The sequence below is a fragment of the Scleropages formosus genome, chromosome 11 (assembly GCF_900964775.1).
Source record: "Scleropages formosus chromosome 11, fSclFor1.1, whole genome shotgun sequence".
Taxonomy (NCBI): domain Eukaryota; kingdom Metazoa; phylum Chordata; class Actinopteri; order Osteoglossiformes; family Osteoglossidae; genus Scleropages; species Scleropages formosus.
Genome location: NC_041816.1, coordinates 9,057,296 through 9,076,006, shown reverse-complemented (window position 1 = coordinate 9,076,006; position 18,711 = coordinate 9,057,296). Strand labels below are relative to the sequence as shown.

At 45.2% G+C, this 18,711-nt stretch overlaps 2 protein-coding genes across 5 annotated transcripts; one reads left to right on the top strand and one right to left on the bottom strand.

Moving 5' to 3' along the window:
* Positions 1 to 30: 30 nt before the first annotated feature.
* tipin (timeless interacting protein) lies at positions 31 to 3,853 on the bottom strand. 3 transcript variants are annotated; one of them, XM_018739614.2, is made up of 8 exons: positions 3,758 to 3,853; positions 2,681 to 2,831; positions 1,742 to 1,835; positions 1,381 to 1,456; positions 1,073 to 1,195; positions 929 to 992; positions 448 to 621; positions 31 to 360 (listed from the first exon to the last, which is right to left on the bottom strand). In XM_018739614.2, exons 2-8 carry the CDS (start codon positions 2,811 to 2,813, stop codon positions 152 to 154), a joined length of 873 nt encoding a protein of 290 aa, XP_018595130.1. In that variant the 5' UTR covers positions 2,814 to 2,831; positions 3,758 to 3,853; the 3' UTR covers positions 31 to 151. The 3 variants fall into 3 exon arrangements, with proteins under 3 accessions (XP_018595130.1, XP_018595131.1, XP_018595129.1); XM_018739615.2 differs by lacking the exon at positions 3,758 to 3,853 and adding an exon at positions 3,723 to 3,744; XM_018739613.2 differs by lacking the exon at positions 3,758 to 3,853 and adding an exon at positions 3,120 to 3,203.
* Positions 3,854 to 3,921: 68 nt separating this feature from the next.
* Positions 3,922 to 18,678, top strand: map2k1 (mitogen-activated protein kinase kinase 1). Of its 2 annotated transcripts, XM_018739609.2 has the most exons (11): positions 3,926 to 4,424; positions 9,445 to 9,655; positions 10,924 to 11,070; positions 11,216 to 11,293; positions 11,846 to 11,897; positions 16,765 to 16,889; positions 17,209 to 17,416; positions 17,618 to 17,682; positions 17,770 to 17,828; positions 18,267 to 18,312; positions 18,425 to 18,678. In XM_018739609.2, the coding sequence occupies exons 1-11, from the start codon at positions 4,342 to 4,344 to the stop codon at positions 18,536 to 18,538; spliced, it is 1,188 nt and encodes a 395-aa protein (XP_018595125.1). In that variant the 5' UTR covers positions 3,926 to 4,341; the 3' UTR covers positions 18,539 to 18,678. The 2 variants fall into 2 exon arrangements, with proteins under 2 accessions (XP_018595127.1, XP_018595125.1); XM_018739611.2 differs by lacking the exons at positions 17,618 to 17,682; positions 18,425 to 18,678 and having other exon boundaries at positions 3,922 to 4,424.
* Positions 18,679 to 18,711: the final 33 nt, after the last annotated feature.

Here is an 18,711-nt window from a genome sequence, read left to right as displayed (position 1 = left end):
AACTTTTTTTTTTTTTTTTAAAATAACACAGGCCCAGGAAACCTGTACACCTAACTAGTTTTTGTTTGCCTATTTGTCAGGGTGACTCAGTAATAGGAGCACTAATGGGTCTTTGCTTTTCCTCCCTGCTGAGGCCATGTTACTGTTAGAATCAGTCACTGCTGTCCTCTCTGCCATTGCTCATTTTGGGGCTGCTGGAATGACACCTTTCATCCTCCAACGGTATGGTACTGCCTGATTGTCCACCTTCTTCCTGCTGTGTGGGATCCAACTCTCGTCCATCTTGAGTATGTGAAGGTACTGATAAACAGGAGTGTTCCCCAGCAGAACCAGCATCAGTGGCACAAAGCTGGGATGCAGCTGCAGGAAAGGAAACATTATTAACCCAAACAAAAGTAGCTCATAGGGGCATGCTTTGCAAAGGGTTTAAAGAGAGAAGGCACTCACTTTGGAGCTCCTGCTGCCGTGCCAGTTTCCTTTCCAAGGCTAACTGCTTGTTAAGGTCAATGCGATGGCGTTGTTCCTCTGTCAGCAAGATGGCTGATGGGGTGGAGTGTATTGGAGCCTCTTCTCCGATGCCAGCGTCTGCAGTGTGGTCCTCCAATATGCCTCCGTCATCCACTGAAATTCAGCAATATTGAAACGCAGGGAAACCACTGCAGATTGCAAGACATCGTTTACTATGGAACAAAGCAGAGAAATGTAATATAAAACAATTGGCTGCTGTGACAAACTTTTTAAAATCACATTTTGCCCACATGACCTACAAAGGAAGTCTAACACAGTCATGATGTCAACAGCTAGACTCCTTTGTTGGAGTATATATGCATTTATTTTCATTTCACAAAGAATTAAAATAGTGAAGAGAATGCCTTAATTCATTTAAATCTGTTTGCAGTGGGACATATGTAATAGGTATAGTTCTTACCATCATTGCCAATAAAGTCTTGATGCGTCAAGGGCATGTCAAGCCGTATTCGTTTTAGACAAGTCTGGGGTGCATACAACTCATTTTAGAAATTAAACTTTAATGTACACCTATTATAATACAGCTTCATTTAACTAATTTTACCTGTACTTCTTTTTTACTTCCCAAACACTCCACTTTATCAATAAAGTCATCAAACTGTAACTTAGGGTACAGCCGATGGGCCCAGTTCTCCATTTTCTGCATCAGCATTCCAAGGTCCTCAGCCTTAGAGAGAAAAGTAAAGTAAAATGACCAAGTCTCACCTTCACTTTGTATAGGGACCCATTTAAGGTAAATGTAAACATTAAGTATATCCATTACAGGTAAACATTAAGAAAAATTACTGCTCCACTAAATTCATTACAAGTGTTACTGTGCCAGCTGGATGCAAGTTTCACAGGCAATCTCACCTCATGCCCTTTGCCTTTGAATTTTACATTTTCAAACAAAGTACGAAGAGCTGGAAGACCCCTTTCAGAAATAAGCCTGAAAGAAAGAAGGCAAAACATTCAATAAAAACCAAGAGGAAATAGAGGGACCTTTGTGTAAAAGGTTTTACTTATGCATAACCAGCCCCTTGATAAAGTCAAATGCCAAAATTCTTTAGCTGGAATGCAAGTGCAGCTAGAGAAGCACAAGACATTTCTGATACAAGTGTACAAAATAGACCAAAGAAACAGATTAAGAACATGTTTAAAACATCTTATTTGAGCAGTACCAAAACTAATTAATGACAAAGTTAAGCCAGTTACACCACTCAAACATCCCTACCTCTGTGCATCCAGCTTAGGCTGTGGCCTCTTCACTAATCTTCTTTTTGCCACTGGATCTTCTGCCAACTTAGATATCTCTCGTTCATCCTCTCCTTTATGAAACCCGCAAATACTTATGAATACACCCATCCCTCACAAGTGAAGCATAGTATTATTTACAGCAGGGTTTAATCATGATCAATAATATCAATAGGGTGAGACAAAGTAGACAAATATATTGATATAATCAAGTTCATTGCCTATATCTTTCATGCCACAAAGCATAGGGACACTGTTGTGAAAAGCCCTGTGCAGGTTAACTAAATTATACAAACCTAGATCTTCATTTGATTGCAAAATTAAGGTTTTATTTATGCTAATGTAAGAATATTCATTTTATTAAAGCTTTTAACATGTGGCACAGGTGCAACTGTCCACAGCAGTACAAAAGGAAGAGAAAATGGAAACAGTGTCCTCATCGCTAACCTCTTATTTAAACCTTCCCTGGCAGCAGGAGGGTGAGAGACATTGGGAAGGAGACCTGAAAGAGCATACCTCTGCCAGAGAGAATTCTCTTTGCAGAGCCTCAGTGTCCAATCCCTCATTTTTGTATCTGTCACCATTTCTAAAAATATAATGAAGCACATTTTGCATGTAGCTTGAGTCCTCAATATGGCTCCATGAAATTCACTAATAGCTACATATTTACTGTCTTTTCTCTATAAGGCCTCAAAGAGGCCTTCAAATCCACTCCTGTTATTGTACCCTTGAGAAAGGTACTTATGAATTGCTCCAGTAAAAATCTAGCAATATATATGGGCAAATAACTAAGTAATTTAACATGGAATGTCACTTTGGAAAAAAGCACCAGCTAAATTCATCAATAACAAAAGGAATGAATTTGCCATTTCAGTTGTGATATTGGAAAGATATTGTCTTGCAAAAAAGACATTCTTACCATTAGCAAAGGGGTCTCCACTATCATCATCTGCATGAGGGGACATCGGGGGTGGGAGAGGGGGGAAGGACTCATCCTCTGTGTTTTCATAGTCCGGAATGTCAAACAAGTTGTTCTCCAAGGGGTCAATCATGGCACACTTCTTAGACTCCTGGGATATTAAGAACCAAGCACACAAACACTAAACCACAGCTACTTACTTACAAGCCATTTAACACTTACCACATGGATGAAGAGATCTGACACAACAAAACAAGGCTAATCAGAAAAATTATTGTATATTACTTGAACAATATGCAAAACCAAGCATTATTAATTATTATTCCCAAGATGTCATAAAATGCTGGCATGTTATAAATCAGTTTACACGGAAAATCCCAAAACTATACAGAAAAAAGAATGCTATACGGTGAACGTCACCGTCCATAGAAAGTACAACCTTCACGATGAAGCCTAAATCACAGCACATTTCCACTCGGTAATAGTGATCACAATGATTTATGACACGGTTAAAAAAAAAAAAAAAAGTGCTTGTCGTCATCATTATCGTCACTGCTCGCGCCACTCAGTACAAGCGGGAACTGAGGGAGGAGGAGCTAAACGGTCAAATGCTGAACCGCACAAACAAAGCTAATACACATTTTAACAGTTTTAAAGGAGTCTTAAATCGACGGTATCTCTCACACACACACACACACACACACACTTCATAATAAACAGAACCGTGTGTCTCATACTGATGCTAAATGATCACCAGCTAGCTGCACGTAAATTTCTAACGACTAATTACACAGTCGTATTTTCTGCCATAAATAATATTACTACACAGAATTAGCAAACAAGTTGATAAACTTCAACTTTTTTTGTCACATGAATAAAACTTTCTGCTCGCAGCTCTCGACTCGACTCGTGGCTAATTCATCGACGCTTGCTAAACCCAATTTGCAAACTAAAGCCATCTCATTACAACCGGTTCAAACATTAACTCTTGCAAAGTAAATCGGCCCCAAACAAATAAAGGAAATGTAGTTACTCCTCGTACAAAATCAAAAACAGTCAGATCTCTTCGATTCCTACCTTCCAGGTCTGTTGCTGCTTTCCGCTCCCGACCGGCTTTTAAGAACCAATCAAATGCGTGCAAAGCGAGAAAAAGCCAATGCCGTGATAGAGCGTAAGGTTATTCAATGACAGATTGCGCCAGGCGAAAAGCCAGTCCAATGATACGGCAGCGAACACTTCAACCAATGAACAGCAACAGAATGCGAAAAGTGGGAGCAACAGCCAATCCCATAATACAGATTGAACTGCGAACCGCCAAACTACATCGCTTTAAAACGAAATTTGCTCTTCAGAAAATAACTGTTTAAAAAAAGAATGTAAGTATCTTATAACGCCTCTTCACATCCTTTTCGCTCCCAGCCTGTGCTTTGGCTACAGGTTGCGATTCGCAGCAATCAGATCAAGAGTTCCAAAATAAGTGCAGATCCGCTACGCCGCGGCCAGAGGGCGCTATTTCTTACGGGCGACAGCGCTGCCCTGTGACGTGCAGCGCGAGGACCGCACGCTGTTGCCGTCCGCCCTCCACGGGTGATGTCTGAAGGCAGCGGCGAGGTGCGGTGAGCTGTAGAGACGAGTCTGATCCGCACTACAGGCTGTCTAAAATGCAGAAGAAACGAAGACCCGAGCCGATCCGTTTCAGTCAAGTTCCCGATGGAAACGCAGTGAACGGGACCGGCGCTGCTGAGTGAGTTACACCGAATAACTCTTTTCGTTGCATTTTACCCAGTTGCAGCATAAGAATCAAGATTTCAAAAAATCATTAAAGCTGTATTGGTTATTAATCATGTAATTGTACATACAAAATATCTATGTGTAGCATATTGACATTTGTGAGTAAATAACACTGATTTATAAAGTTGTTACATCTTTTGTAGTGCACCAGCATAGGGACATGGATCATGGACTTAAACGTGAAGGTTATTGATTCGAAGCCTTTACCATGGTCAGACTCTAAACCTAAGCTGCAAAATCTGTAAATTGCATATTTTTCGATTAAACAACTATGTAATAATAATAGTAATAATAATAATAATACATGTGCTATGTATACTTTATATAATAATATATAATATTATATTGGGGGGTGCAGTGGCGCAGTGGGTTGGACCACAGTCCTGCTCTTCGGTGGGTCTGGGGTTCGAGTCCCGCTTGGGGTGCCTTGCGACGGACTGGCGTCCTGTCCTGGGTGTGTCCCCTCCCCCTCCGGCCTTACGCCCTGTGTTGCCGGGTTTGGCTCCGGTTCCCCGTGACCCTGTATGGGACAAGCGGTTCTGAAAAAGTGTGTGTGTGTGTGTAATATTATATTATATCAGTTATTATCTGTGGTGGAACAACTTGTCAGGTATTCAGACAGCAGCTCTTAGTATTATTGGACAGCAACTCCATTATTAGTAATTAATGGGGTTATAGAACAAATATTTGCAGGGACACTTTAAGCTTGCTTGAAGGCTGGGGAGGACACCCCTGCCCCTCTGTGTCATGTCTGTGCTGATGATAATAATAAGGACAATGAGTGAAAGTTTAAAATAGTACTCTGTAATTATGTTTGTGTCATGGACTCAGTCCCATGTCTTATCTATGGCTCTGTGGCCAGTGAATGGCTTTTCAGAAAATGCTGTTTCTTTACCATAGTCTCCCTCTCAGTGCTGGAAACTGAGAGGTTATAAAGATGCCTGTTTTTATTACACAGCAGCAGCAGACCACCGGTGGACCAGAGTGGTCCTCTGGTAAAGAGGATACAACATTCAAGACTTTCAAAGCCCAAATATTTGAATCATGATCTGCAGTTACCTTTGGCAGGAGAGTTTCCCATTCAGCAGAGAAATCAAAGTTTGAGAGGTGAAAATGTGGAAAAAGCATTTTTTACAGTATTCTTTTCTCATGGCCTTTTTTGTCACATATCATCTGTAGGAGATCTATAATCTAATTCTGGATTACATAGCATGCCTGTCTATTGTACCAGATATGTAAAAGAAAAAAATGTTTTTCTGGAGCATTCGATATTTCACTTGTTAGCTGTGGAATTCTTCCTATTTGGGTGCTTTTGCGATTCTTTCAAACAAGGGTAGTTAAGATCACTTGTCTTTGCTCCACACCACCATATGTTGAGAAGACACTTTATAAACCTATATAGTGTTCTTGCAGTGCAGTAACTGAAGAAAGAGGCTGGTCATATGTAAGGTATGGAGTCAGTCTACTCATTTTAGAGTAATATTCAACTAATCCTCCATGAGTCCTCAACATGAAAAACAGAAGTGAGAGAAGTATGTTTGTACCCTACAGTAGATACAGAAATAGAAGCTGAAGGGCTTGTGTGGCTTGGGAAGAAAAGGCTGCGAAGCATTGTGCATCCCATATACCAGCACAGTGCCTTCATTTCCTGCACATCTGACAGCACCAGCATTGCACACATTCCTCACATTTCGCTGGACCAGGCAGCGGCATGCTGGGGCTGCGCAATGTGGCCACAGTGTGGCTCAGCACTGTGTGCTTGCTACAAATCTCCCTTTGGGATGACTAACGCACTGGGACTGTGGTAGGCAGTCGGACAGGACAGGAAGGCATGGCTCAGAACCTCCGGTCGATTTTGGTGCTGACACCCCGGCAAGCCCCTGCACTTCCGTGAGACAAAAAGGAGCAGGAAATTAAATTGGGCTTATTTCCACACTTCTGACATTATAACTGCGATTTGCAGTTTCTTTCTAGAAGGAAAAACAGAGCCTTGCAGCTGTACTGCAAATAATTCCATTTTCTGTATAAAACGAAAGTTAACACAGAACTGAGTTAATGTTTAAATGGTGGGACTTCAAAGGCTAATAATGTGGCAGAATTGTTGGGGGCACCAGCTCAGTGTGTCTGCAGTTAAGGAAAATGTCAATAGGATGGATATATTTTGTACAATTTGAAATGATGGTAGTTGAAACTGACCCCTGAAAAGGCCAGCAGACAGTTAATGAGCGCCACACTTTCAAGCTCAGCCCTAATATTATGGTGTGATTGTCTGAAAATTGACAGGCTTTTTTGGTTTAATTCTGCCTTTTCCTGGGGATGGCTGTTTTTCACACTTTTCTTCATTCCTTTATTGGGTTGTTTTTAAGGTCTAGTGAGAACCTGTTCAGGTTCCTGCTCATGATTGTCACCTTGTGGTGCTGGAAGGAATTAGACCACCTGTGGGATGTTCAAACAGGCAGGTTGGTCAGCACCCCTGGGTGCCACAGACATCTCTTCTCGCTAAGTGGCCATCGCAGTTTTCGTGCACTGTTCCCTCCGGGCAGCACTCCCTACTGCTATGAGTGGCAGGCCTCTCTGGCAGAGCGCTTCTCACATTCTCCCTGGGCATCTCTGTCTCAGGAAGTAGCTGTTTTCTGTCTCATGATCCCCGTAGCTGTTTAGCATTCCATGCCACTCCCGTTAGTCATTTCATCTGACATTTGAAAAACAGTTCCCACAGACCCCAGGCACACTAATCCATACAGCTTAACCGCAACTGTCAGTTATACATGCCCCCTGCCCGTAAATTCTGAATGCTGAGAGAATCTGAGTGTTTTCTGCAGACTCCAGTGCTGACATCTAAATATCAGCAATATTTGATGTAACGTCTGAAAAATCACCTTGCAGTATGGTAAGAGGTACCTTTCCTATGTACTGATTCTGCCTGGGGAGCAGTGACTTAAATGAATAATTAACCACTGCAGCATCAGTACTGCGCCTGGTTAACAATTATGCAAAATATCGAGAGTATAGGAAAATAACAAATATAACTGAAAGAGAATCCATTTAGACCATATTACTCACTGGATATTGTACAACTGTACAATTGTACAAATGCAGACACCTGTGACTCAGCTGCAGTACCAGAAAGCCAATTCCAAACCCTTATCGAATTTCGAGTAAAAAAATAGTGACGTGCAAGAGAATGTCTGGTCCAAGCGCTGAATTGAATTGAGGCAGCAATGAATGCATTTGCAGTCTTTATTATTTGCTTTACATCCCATAAGACCATGTGTAATGAAAAGAATTAACACCATCCCAGGCACAAAGAAAAAAGGGCCTCCTGTTTGGATAGGCAAAAGGAAAAAACAAAACTATGAGCCGTCAACAAACCCGAAAGTATAACACACTCAGCAGGAGAAAACGCAGAATTTCCGGAAAATCTCAAGCAGTGTCCATTGTGAAAAAAAGACTTACAGAACCATGGTTTTCCCCTGTTTGAACTTGGTCTTTTAATAAGTGAACCAGCGATCTCGGGCCGTGGCCCTCATTCCAGAAGACGTGCAATAGCTTCGCTTTCTGCCTGCCACATAAACGGTCGCTTCTGCTTTAAACAGGTCCCCAGACAATTATAGATGTGATCCCAGCAGTAATGGGTCCCTCAGGGATGACCTTATCTCAAAGAGCACAGGAGAGCCGCTTTGTTGCGCTGATATTTCGACACAGCACTGCGCCCCTTACTCTAGCCTGAATTTCACAAGCTGCTGAATGTAAAAATGAGCTGATGAGGGCTTTTTGGGTAGGATGCTCAAGTGGAGCGTGGTTCTCTGGTACTTGGTGGACAGCATGTGCTGAATTCACAATCAGAGGTCTCTCTTATGCAAGTGGCGAAAGCCTGAGATGTTGAACTGTGAAACACAGCACAGCCTTCTTGTTCATCAGCGAACTAATAGACAGTACTTTATGGAGACGTCTTTTCGGGTATTGTTCCGCGCTCTGGTTTCTCTTCATGCCAGTGCATTAATCTATGCTGCAGCCTGCCCGTAAAAAGTATAATTTGCATCCTGACCGAGGCTGAGGTAAGAGTCACTTGGTGCTGTTTTGAGTGTGCTTCATGTGCTTTGCTCAGAGCATTTCACTCCTTTCCATACATGCAGATGTTTTCTTCATTTGTGCCATAGCGCTGAGAGCTTTTTGGCATGCATTAGAAGAAGAATACACAATATGTTGATTTCAAACAGTTTCAGCCCTCTTTCAAAATGAGATCAATACTTTTCTACAGCGCTGGCTGGAGCAGACGACTGAGCTGCTGAATGCGATGTTCCACAGGGAATGGCTTCAAAAGGGAGGTGGTGAATAGTGGCGTCCTTTCAATGAAGGTTCCGGCGCTGTGTGCACTGGAAAGACCTTCCTGTGTACGCGGCAGCAGATGTAGATATGAGGACGAGTTGCTGCAGAGGAGAGGAGAATAACTCTCGCAGCTTGGCTCGGATCAGGGGAGTTCATTCTGTACTGGAAATTCATTGCCATGACAACAGGGCAGCCGGAGAAGTGCTCGCGTTGGGAGGAACTCCTGGTTCCTGGTGGTGGGGAAGGACTGGCTGTCCAGCAAGAAGCCCCCCCCATCCCAAAGGTCCCACCCTTCTGTCTCTCTGTCTGCACAGTTAAACACCTCGTACAGGTGGGAGATGTTCCCCAGAAATCATCCAAAGCGTTATACTGATCCTGAGTTCCTGGTTGTCCCAACAAGCTTTCATGAGGCCTGCTGATCATGATTACTGCTGGCAGAGATTCTGTTCTTTTGGAAACTTGACAATAACAGCAGTGTGTTCACAAGAAGAGAGCTGCTGTAATATTGTTTCACTGTTCCTCAGCACAGCTCTCAGTAAAGGTCCTACCGCTGCCTTTTGTTTTACCACCCTGGTCTCCTGGTTTGCGTGTTCGCACTCCGCCTTTGATTGCAGCTCATTTGTGGGCATTTCCCTGTCTACCAGAACGAATTTGGAGGCCCTGCAGAAGAAGCTCGAGGAGCTGGAGCTGGATGAACAACAGCGGAAGCGCCTGGAAGCCTTCCTCACACAGAAGCAGAAAGTGGGCGAGCTCAAGGATGACGACTTTGAGAAGATCTGCGAGCTGGGCGCCGGCAACGGTGGCGTGGTCTTCAAGGTCTTACACAGACCCTCTGGACTCATAATGGCCAGGAAGGTGAGCGCAGACTTCCTCACTGGCATAGAAATGTTTTGCTCAAAGTGTTACTCCAGTTGGGCTGACTGCTTCTCAATCCGTTGCTCTGGTTTGTGTTCCCACAAGGCTGAACATGCTAGAGTTAAAAAGGTGTTCTCCAGCAGCTCAGGTTTTCTTCCTTCTGCTGCTCATGAAAGACATCAGCAGGTCATTGAAGACTGAAAATGCCGTGGAAGAGGTGGAAATAATGTGGAGAAAGATAACGTGGTTTAAAAGTGGAGAAAGATTATTGCACTTTTAACACACTGGAGGTATGTATTATAGGGATAATTCAGCAGCCCTCGGGGGGGGTGACACAGACACTCTTATCAGCTCTGACATAACTTCTGAGCTGCTCTCCAGATTTAGTTTTTTATTAGAATTTGTTTTGTCTCTTTCCATCACAGTAATGTTATATAATGTCGTTATACAACAACAAAAGTACAGGTTATATCCCAGAGTTCCAAAGTTACCCACGCACTGTTTCTTGGAAATCAGTCATCACTTCTGACTGCTGAGCTGGGCAAAATATTTCTGTATGCATGGATTCTGTTTTTTTTAAATTATACTGGAATTTTTTTAATTAAATTCAGTAAACTCTAATGATGAAATATTTTCCCTATATTTAGCATCGTATTTACATTACTTAGAAGCAGCAGGTAGCATAGCAGTTAGAGCCGTCACCCTGGCATTGAAAGACTCGGATTCGAACCACATCTCGTACTGCAGTACCCTGTGCAAGGTACAGACCCCGAACCGATGAAGTAGAAAAATATGAAGCTTTGTAAATGGGTAAATCATTGTAAGCAACTTAATTTGAAAAGTTCATTTGGAAGCTGATTTTGAGAAAAGCATCAGCTTAATGAACAAATAATTATATTATAACGCATATGTGTGGGGGGTGCAGTGGCGCGCCGGGTTTGGCCGGGTCCTGCTCTCTGGTGGGTCTGGGGTTCGAGTCCTGCTTGGGGTATCTTGCGATGGACTGGCATCCTGTCCTGGGTGTGTAACCTCCCCCTCTGGCCTTGCGCCCTGTGTTGCCAGGTTAGGCTCTGGTTTGCCACGACCCTGCTTGGGACAAGCAGTTTCAGACTGTGTGTGTGTGTGTGTGTGTGTGTGTGTGTGTGTGTGTGTGTGTGTGTGTGTGTGTGTGTGTGTGTGTGTGTGTGTGTGTGTGCATGTCTCCTGTGATTTCCATTGTGCACATCCACACGAGTCAGAGTTGCCTGCACTTTGTTTCTGTGCCGCAGCTGATCCACCTGGAGATCAAGCCAGCCATCAGGAACCAGATCATCCGTGAGCTGCAGGTGCTGCATGAGTGCAACTCGCCTTACATCGTGGGCTTCTATGGTGCCTTCTACAGCGATGGGGAAATCAGCATCTGCATGGAGCACATGGTATTCTTCCCCTTCCCTGCTGCACATCTCCTGCCCTTAATCTCATTCATAGTGTCAACAGCAGCTATTAATGTTGGCACAACTCTGCTCTCACAAGAGATAATTTTGATGGTCTCCTCTTTCCATGTCTCTTCTCTCCCTGCAGGATGGAGGGTCCTTGGACCAGTCACTGAAGAAGGCAGGCAAAATCCCTGAGCAAATACTGGGCAAAGTCAGCATTGCGGTGGGTATCCCTGGAGGAAACTCCGCTGGAGACATACTGTTAATTTTTACTTTTTATGTAGTGCTCTTACCTTGCAGTCTAAAGGTCCCATGAATGTATCTCCTCTTTCTGTCGTACCCGTGATCAAAGTGCCATGAATTGACACGGTAAGAATGCCTCGCGGTAATAAATGAGTAAATCATTCTGAAGTCCATTATCTAGCATTGTAAGTCCCCTTGGATAAAAATGTAAGCTAAATAAAGGTTAGTCAGTGCTTTGATACTACAAATTTTATTAATTTCTGTGATTGATCACAGTCTTATAATCACTCTGAAATATGTTTTCATTTAGACTAGAAACCAAGTATTGTGCCAATATTCTCTCAGAATCAAAATTTTACCATACAGACCTTGGTGATCAGTACTGTCTCTTTTCTTTCATGGCTGCAACTAAAAGCTTTCGTCTTAATTGAGGGCATATTAAACCCTGATCTGTCTCCTGTCGGTGTCACTGGGGACATGGCTGGTATTAAGTCACAAACCACACAAGACACATATGCTTTACCTTTCACAGGTGATCAAAGGGCTGTCCTACCTTAGAGAGAAACACAAGATCATGCATCGAGGTGAGGAACGTCATTTTCCCTCATCTGACAAGAGTTGCCCTCAACCAATCGTCTTTATTAATGGATGATCAGTTATCAGAATCAGGTTTGACTCACTCTGCTGTTGCTGCCGCTTGCAAAGATGGAGCTGCAGGAGTGCTGTGGCATTGTGTTTCCGGTGATTTATGTAATAGCAAAGCATAGCATCACCTGTTTTATTAAAATATCATTCAAATCAAATGTCACTATTTGGGTGCTTTAAAATGTAGTAATGAATAGATATGTTATAATATTTTATCTGGTTTACCTCCATATATATGCTGCATCCAATGTATTTCTAAGTGGAGTACTCTTGTCTGAGCAATCTTCCTCACACACACACACACAGAGAGAGACAGACAGAGGTCCTGTTACATGGACTCCTGCCCTCCACTGGTATACTGTTCTTGGCTGTGGAGATGAGACCTCAGCACTGGCCGAACTGTGGTCTCCCTGTCCAGCTCAGGTTGACTGGGGTCGCAGAGCCTGTTCCTTAACTGGAGGCCGCTTCCTTTCCATACACCGGTTAACAAAACAACATGTGCCATGGGAGGTGCTAAAGTGAGAAACCATAAAGAAGATGGTCTCTTAGTGCTATTGTGGAAAGATGTAAGACATCTTTTAATTGTACTTTCATACCAATGCCAGTGCTAATCATAGAATTGTAACACTCCTGCAAAATTGTTTTTCATCTGCATGTTTCAAATGAGTGTTCAACATTCCATGAAGGTGTAAACGTGTAGAAAAAAAAAAACACAATTCATTCCGAGAGTCAAATACGTTTACAATATTACTTCTGTGTGTGGTGTGAATGGAAAAAAATGTAATAAAATTTATGCCTTCATGTTTTACTTGAAGCCATGTGACCAATGAGTAGCAGGCAGTCGAGTGGTTAGAGCCACCACCTTATTCTTGAAGGACCCGGGTTTGAATCTGACCTCCTGCTGTGGTGCCCTTGAGCGAGATGCTCACCCTCAGTTGCTCCAGTTAAAATTACGTAGCTGTGTACATAGGAAATTATTGTGTACTGCAGCATTGCAAGTCACTGCGGTGAAGAGCATGAGCTAAATAAATAGTCCATCCATCCATCCATCCATCCATCCATCTTCCATCCCACTTGTCCTAATAGGGTCGTGGTGGGAGCAAGGCGAGCAGAGAGGCCCAGCTGCCCCTGTCCCCCCGCAACTTCCTCCAGCTCAGCCTGGGGGATCCCTAGCCGTTCCCAGGCCAACTATGAGATATAATCCCTCCAGCGCGTCCTGGGCCGACCTCGGAGCCTCGTCCCAGTTGGCCGTGTCCACTATACCCCCAAAGGGAGGCGCCCAGGGGGCATCCTTATCAGATGCCCGAACTACCTCAACTGGCTCTTCTCAATGTGGAGGAGTAGCGGCTTTATTCTGAGTTCCTCCCGGACGTCCAAACTCCTCACCCTGTCAAGGAGAGTGAGTCCCAACACCCTGCAGAGAAAACTCATTTCAGCCACTTGTATCCGCAATCTTATTCTTTCGGTCATTACCCAAAGTTCATGACCATAGGTGAGGGTAGGGACGTAGATTGACTGGTAAATGGAGAGCTTCACCTTATGGCTCAGCTCCCCTTTCGCCACTATGGTCAGGTACAGCGACTGCATTACTGCTGACGCTGCTCCCAGTCTGTGGCCGATCTCACGCTCCCTTCTCCCCTCACTTGTGAACAAGACCCCAAGATACTTAAACTCCTCCACCTGGGGCAAATTCTCTCCCCTTACCCGGAAGGGGCATGCCATCCTTTTCCGTGAGAGAACCATGGACTCAGACTTTGAGGTGCTGATCCTCATCCCAACTGCTTCACACTCGGCTGCAAACCGGTCCAGTGCGTGTTGGAGGCAACCATGTGACGGTGCCAAAAGGACAACATCATCTGTAAAAAGCAAAGACGTCACCTTCCGATTCTCACACAGATTGCCCTCCTGGCCTCGACTTCCTTGTTATCCTGTCCATGAAAACCACAAACAGGAGTAGAAACAAGGGACAACTTTAGTGGAGTCCAACACCCACATTGAACAGGCTTGACTTAATGCCGAGTATGCGGACACAGCTTTCACTCCATATGTACAGAGACTGAATGGCCCACAGTAGTGGCCCCGGTACCGCATACTCCCTAAGTACCTCCCACAGAATTTCCCGGGGAACACGGTCATAGGCCTTCTCCAAGTGCACAAAACACATGTAGACTATGTAGACATGTAGATTAGCGAACTCCCAGGCCCCTTCAATTATCTGTGAGAGGGTAAAAAGCTGGTCCACTGTTCCACAGCCAGGGCGGAATCCGCATTGTTCCTCTTAAATCTAAGGTTCAACTATCGGCTGGAGCCTTCTCTCCAGCACCCCGGCATAGACTTTCCCAGGGAGGCTGACAAGCGTGATATCCCGATAATTAGCACACACTCTCCAGTCCCCTTTCTTAAAAATAGTGACCACCACCCCAGTTTGCCAGTCGAAAGGCACTGTCCCCGAGGTCCATGCAACATTGCAGAAGCATGTCAACCATGACAGCCCTACAACATCCAGGGCCTTAAGCAGTTCCGGGCGTCCACCCCTGGTGCTTTGCCACTGTGGAGCTTACCAACTATGTCAGTGACTTCGACCAGGAAAATGGACTCTGACAGCCCGAAAGCCTCAGGCCCTGACTCCTGTAAGGGAGGCATATCACTTGGGTTTAAGAGTTCTTCAAAGTGCTCCTTCCACCTCCTGACAATGTCCTCATCAGAAGTCAGAGTTTCTCCAGTCCTGCTGAACACAGCCTGAGTGAAACTCCTCCAACCCCTTCTTAGCTGCCGGATGGTTCTCCAGAACCTCTTTGAAGCCGACCAGTAGTCGTTTTCCATGGCCTCTCCAAACTCCTCCCATGCCCTGGATTTTGTTTCTGCAGCCGCTGCTGCCTTTTTCGCCTGTCGGTACCTGTCTGCTGAGCCAACCAGGCCCTAAAGGCCTCCTTCTTCAGCTTGACTGCTTCCCTCACTACCAGTGTCCACCAGCGGGTTCTCGGGTTGCCGCCCTGGCTGGCACCAACAAGCTTTTGGCAACAGCTGTGCCTGGCTGCTTCCACAATGGAGGTTTTGAACAGGGTCCATTCAGACTCCATCTCCCCTTCTTCCTCCAGGACATAGGAGAAGCTCTTCCGGAGGTGCGAGTTGAAATCATTCTGGACAGGGTCCTCCGACAGTCATTCTCAGCACACCCCCACTAAAAGCTTGGGTCTACCAAGTCTGTCCATTAATTTTTCCCACCATCTGATCCAACTCACCACCAGATGGTGATCTGTTGACAGCTCAGCACATCTTTTCGCCCAAGTGTCCAGAACATGTGTCCTCAAGTCAAATGAAACAACTACAAAGTCGATCATTGACCTTTGGCCCAAGGAGCTCTGGTACCAAGTACACTTATGAGCATCCTTGTGTTTAAACATGGGGTTTGTTATGGACAAACCATGACTAGCACAGAAGTCCAATAACATTTCACCATTCGTGTTCAGATCAGGCAAATTCTTCTTCCCCTTGCTAGATTTCCCAGTGATTGCCAACGTGAGCACTGAAGTCCTCCAGCAGGACTATGGAGTCTGTAGGTGGGGCCCTGTTCAGAACCCCAACCCACCCACCCTCTCCAAGAAGGCCGAATACTCCGAACTGCTGTTTGGTGCATAAGCACACATAACAGTCAAAGTTTTCATCTCTGCGACCCTAAGTTGCATTGAGGCGACCCTCTTGTCCCCTGAGACAAAGTCCAACTGTATGGCAGCCAGCTGGGGGCTTGTGAGTATCCCCACACCTGCCCGGTGCCTCTCACCCTGTGCAACTCCTGAGTAGGAGAGAGACCACCCCTTATTGAGGAATTTGGTTCCAGAGCCAACACTGTGAGTGGAGGTGAGCCCAACTGTATCTAGTTGGTATTTCTCAACCTCCCACACCAGTTCCAGCTCCTCCTCCCCCCAGTGAGGTAACATTCCACATACCAAGAGCCAGTTTCTGTCGCAAATGGCTGCAACGCTATGCACCACCCCTCCGCTTCCTGCTGCCCAGTACACATTGCACCTGACCCCCATGTTGGACCTTGCAGGTGGTGGGCTCACATGGCCCCCCCATGATGCCTTTTCGGGCTGAGCCCGGCCGGGTTATGTGGGCTGCCCGGCCACCAGTCGCTCGCCTAGGAACACTACCCCCAGGCCTGGCTCCAAGGGTAGGTCCCGGTGACCGTATTCCGGGCAGGGTAAATGTTCTTCTGTTCCCATTTTCCATAGGGGTTTTTCGGCTCGTATTAGTCTGGATCTTCACTCCAGACCTGTTCGCTTTGGGATACCCTACCAGGAGCATACTGCTCCCAACGACATAGCTCTGGAGATCCCTAGATCATGCAAGCCCTTCCGCCACGCCAAGGTCCCGATCCAGGAAGAGTAAATAAATAGTTGTTTTGGTAACTGTCAGATGCAAACGAAAAAGGTGAGAACGTTGCTGAGTGCTGAAAATGGGCACCATTTGATATATATGTGTCTTCAGTTTCTACAGTCAAATTGTGCTTTTCTGTTTTCCGCCAGGGGGTGCGGTGGCGCAGTGGGTTGGACCGCAGTCCTGCTCTCCAGTGGGTCTGGGGTTCAAGTCCCGCTTGGGGTGCCTTGTGGCGGACTGGCGTCCCGTCCTGGGTGCGTTCCCTTCCCCCTCCGGCCTTACGCCCTGTGTTACCGGGTAGGCTCCGGTTCCCCGTGACCCTGTAAGGGACAAGCGGTTCTGAAAATGTGTGTGTGTGTGTGTGTGTGTGTGTGTGTGTGTGTGTGTGTGTGTGTGTGTGTGTGTGTGTGTGTGTGTGTTTTCCGCCAGACGTCAAGCCATCAAACATCTTGGTCAACTCTCGCGGGGAAATCAAGCTGTGTGACTTTGGAGTGAGCGGTCAGCTCATCGACTCCATGGCTAACTCCTTTGTGGGCACACGCTCCTACATGTCTGTGAGTTCCCCTCCTGCAGAGCTCGAACCCCGTCTTCACAGCAAATACCCAGAACACAGAAAATGTTTCATTGGACAAACTGTCTTTTCACATGTTGACATACTGCCTAAAATCCATCTTATAGTCCGTGTGGTGGAAAGCAATTAAACTTTGTCTGAAAAGGTCAATAATGATAATGAGCAAGAACTTCTGATGTTTCAGCAACATTACATGCAACTCTTCTGTTTAGAGTGAAATGTGTGAAAAATAGATGGCTGCAGTGAAACTACAGGTGTCTATAACTCTAGAACTTAGTTCCCCAATGCACATCTGTCCTTAGCCGGAGCGTCTGCAGGGCACACACTACTCGGTGCAATCGGACATCTGGAGCATGGGCCTGTCTCTGGTGGAGATGGCAATCGGTCGTTTCCCCATTCCACCCCCTGACGCCAAGGAGCTGGAGCAAATTTTCAATGATCCAATAGTGGGCGACACATCATCCTGCGAGCTATCTCCCAAACCCCGGCCGCCAGGCAGACCAGCCAGCTGTGAGTCCCCTGTGCCGTCATGCTTGACTTTCTAACATGAGCTGACATACGATTTCTTACTTTTCTCCCAATCTCCGTTCCTCACTCGCTCTTCGTAGTTCATGCTGTCACCTAGATGTGCTGATGGAACAGGTCTGAACTGCACAGACTTGTTCATTCTGCTGTGTGAAAGTAATACAGTAGGTTTTTCATTGTTTCAAGCTTATGGGCATGACAGCAGACCTCCTATGGCCATTTTTGAACTACTTGACTATATTGTCAATGAGGTGTGTTGCTTTTTATATTATTTTATTATTTCTGTTGGGGTGGTTGTTTTGTTTGGGTCTTACTAATCTCGCTCCCGTTATTTACAGCCACCTCCTCAACTGCCTAGCTTCTTTAGTTCTGAATTTCAAGACTTTGTTAATAAATGGTAAGTATGTTACCAGTAAAATGTTTAATACACCTGAGAAGTCTTACATATTTGAGGGAAACATGCTGTACTGTAGCTATTAATGCAATGTTCTGGTCCCGTATTTTCTACATATTACCCCTTGAACTCTACTCCACGTCCTCATCTGCGGGATGTGCTGGTTTTTTGCTGAGCTCCAGCTCTTACTTGCTTTTACAGAAGTGGAGAGTTAAGTCACCTCATTTTAGGTGAAAAGGTGTACTGAAGTAGTGTCCTGGCCCCTCTAGGATTGGAGCACCAACTAAAGAAGAGCTGAGAAAAACACTGCCACCTTTGTGGTGTAAGCACAGCTGCAGCCTCAGTTCCACAAAGGGGGCACTTGGATGTTGTTTCAAGCAGATTGGTTTGTACAGATTTCACCATAGTCTTGTATTAAGATGCAAATGTATGTTTTGACAGTTTGATTAAGAACCCAGCAGAAAGGGCTGATTTGAAACAGGTGATGGTGAGTACACTTTCTTAGTAGATCACTTGTTCCTTTGCTTAGAGAATTTAAGGCTAGTAAGCCATACACTCACAGCATTTGAGTGGGTTATGAATGAAGCCGTTTCCCTTAGGTCCATCCCTTCATCAAGAAGTCCGAAGCAGAGGAAGCAGACTTTGCAGGCTGGCTGTGCAGTACAATTGGGCTAAACCACCCCAGCACTCCTACACATAGTGTTGGAGAATAAACCTGTACTTTTCTTCCCTCCCCAACCTTCCTGTGCAGCAGAAGGAATGTATTTAAGCACTTGAGAACACAAGATAGAAGAAAATTGTGTCTGTACAACTGTGCCATAGGTGTACCCTACACATGCTGCCATCAAATAAAGTGACAAGTACTTTCACCTAGCCTTTGACAAGA

What these genes read in the sequence shown, in the direction of transcription:
- tipin (XM_018739613.2), bottom strand. Translation starts at nt 3,149, where the DNA reads ATGTGCTGTGATTTAGGCTTCATCGTGAAG. An exon ending in TGGAGACCCCTTTGCTAATG is followed by an intron (nt 1,836 to 2,680) that starts GTAAGAATGTCT and finishes GGTTTCATAAAG; the next exon opens with GAGAGGATGAACGAGAGATA. An exon ending in TCAAAGGCAAAGGGCATGAG is followed by an intron (nt 1,196 to 1,380) that starts GTGAGATTGCCT and finishes TTTCTCTCTAAG; the next exon opens with GCTGAGGACCTTGGAATGCT.
- map2k1 (XM_018739609.2), top strand. Translation starts at nt 4,342, where the DNA reads ATGCAGAAGAAACGAAGACCCGAGCCGATCCGTTTCAGTCAAGTTCCC. An exon ending in GACTCATAATGGCCAGGAAG is followed by an intron (nt 9,656 to 10,923) that starts GTGAGCGCAGAC and finishes TCTGTGCCGCAG; the next exon opens with CTGATCCACCTGGAGATCAA. An exon ending in GCCAGGCAGACCAGCCAGCT is followed by an intron (nt 17,417 to 17,617) that starts GTGAGTCCCCTG and finishes CATTGTTTCAAG; the next exon opens with CTTATGGGCATGACAGCAGA.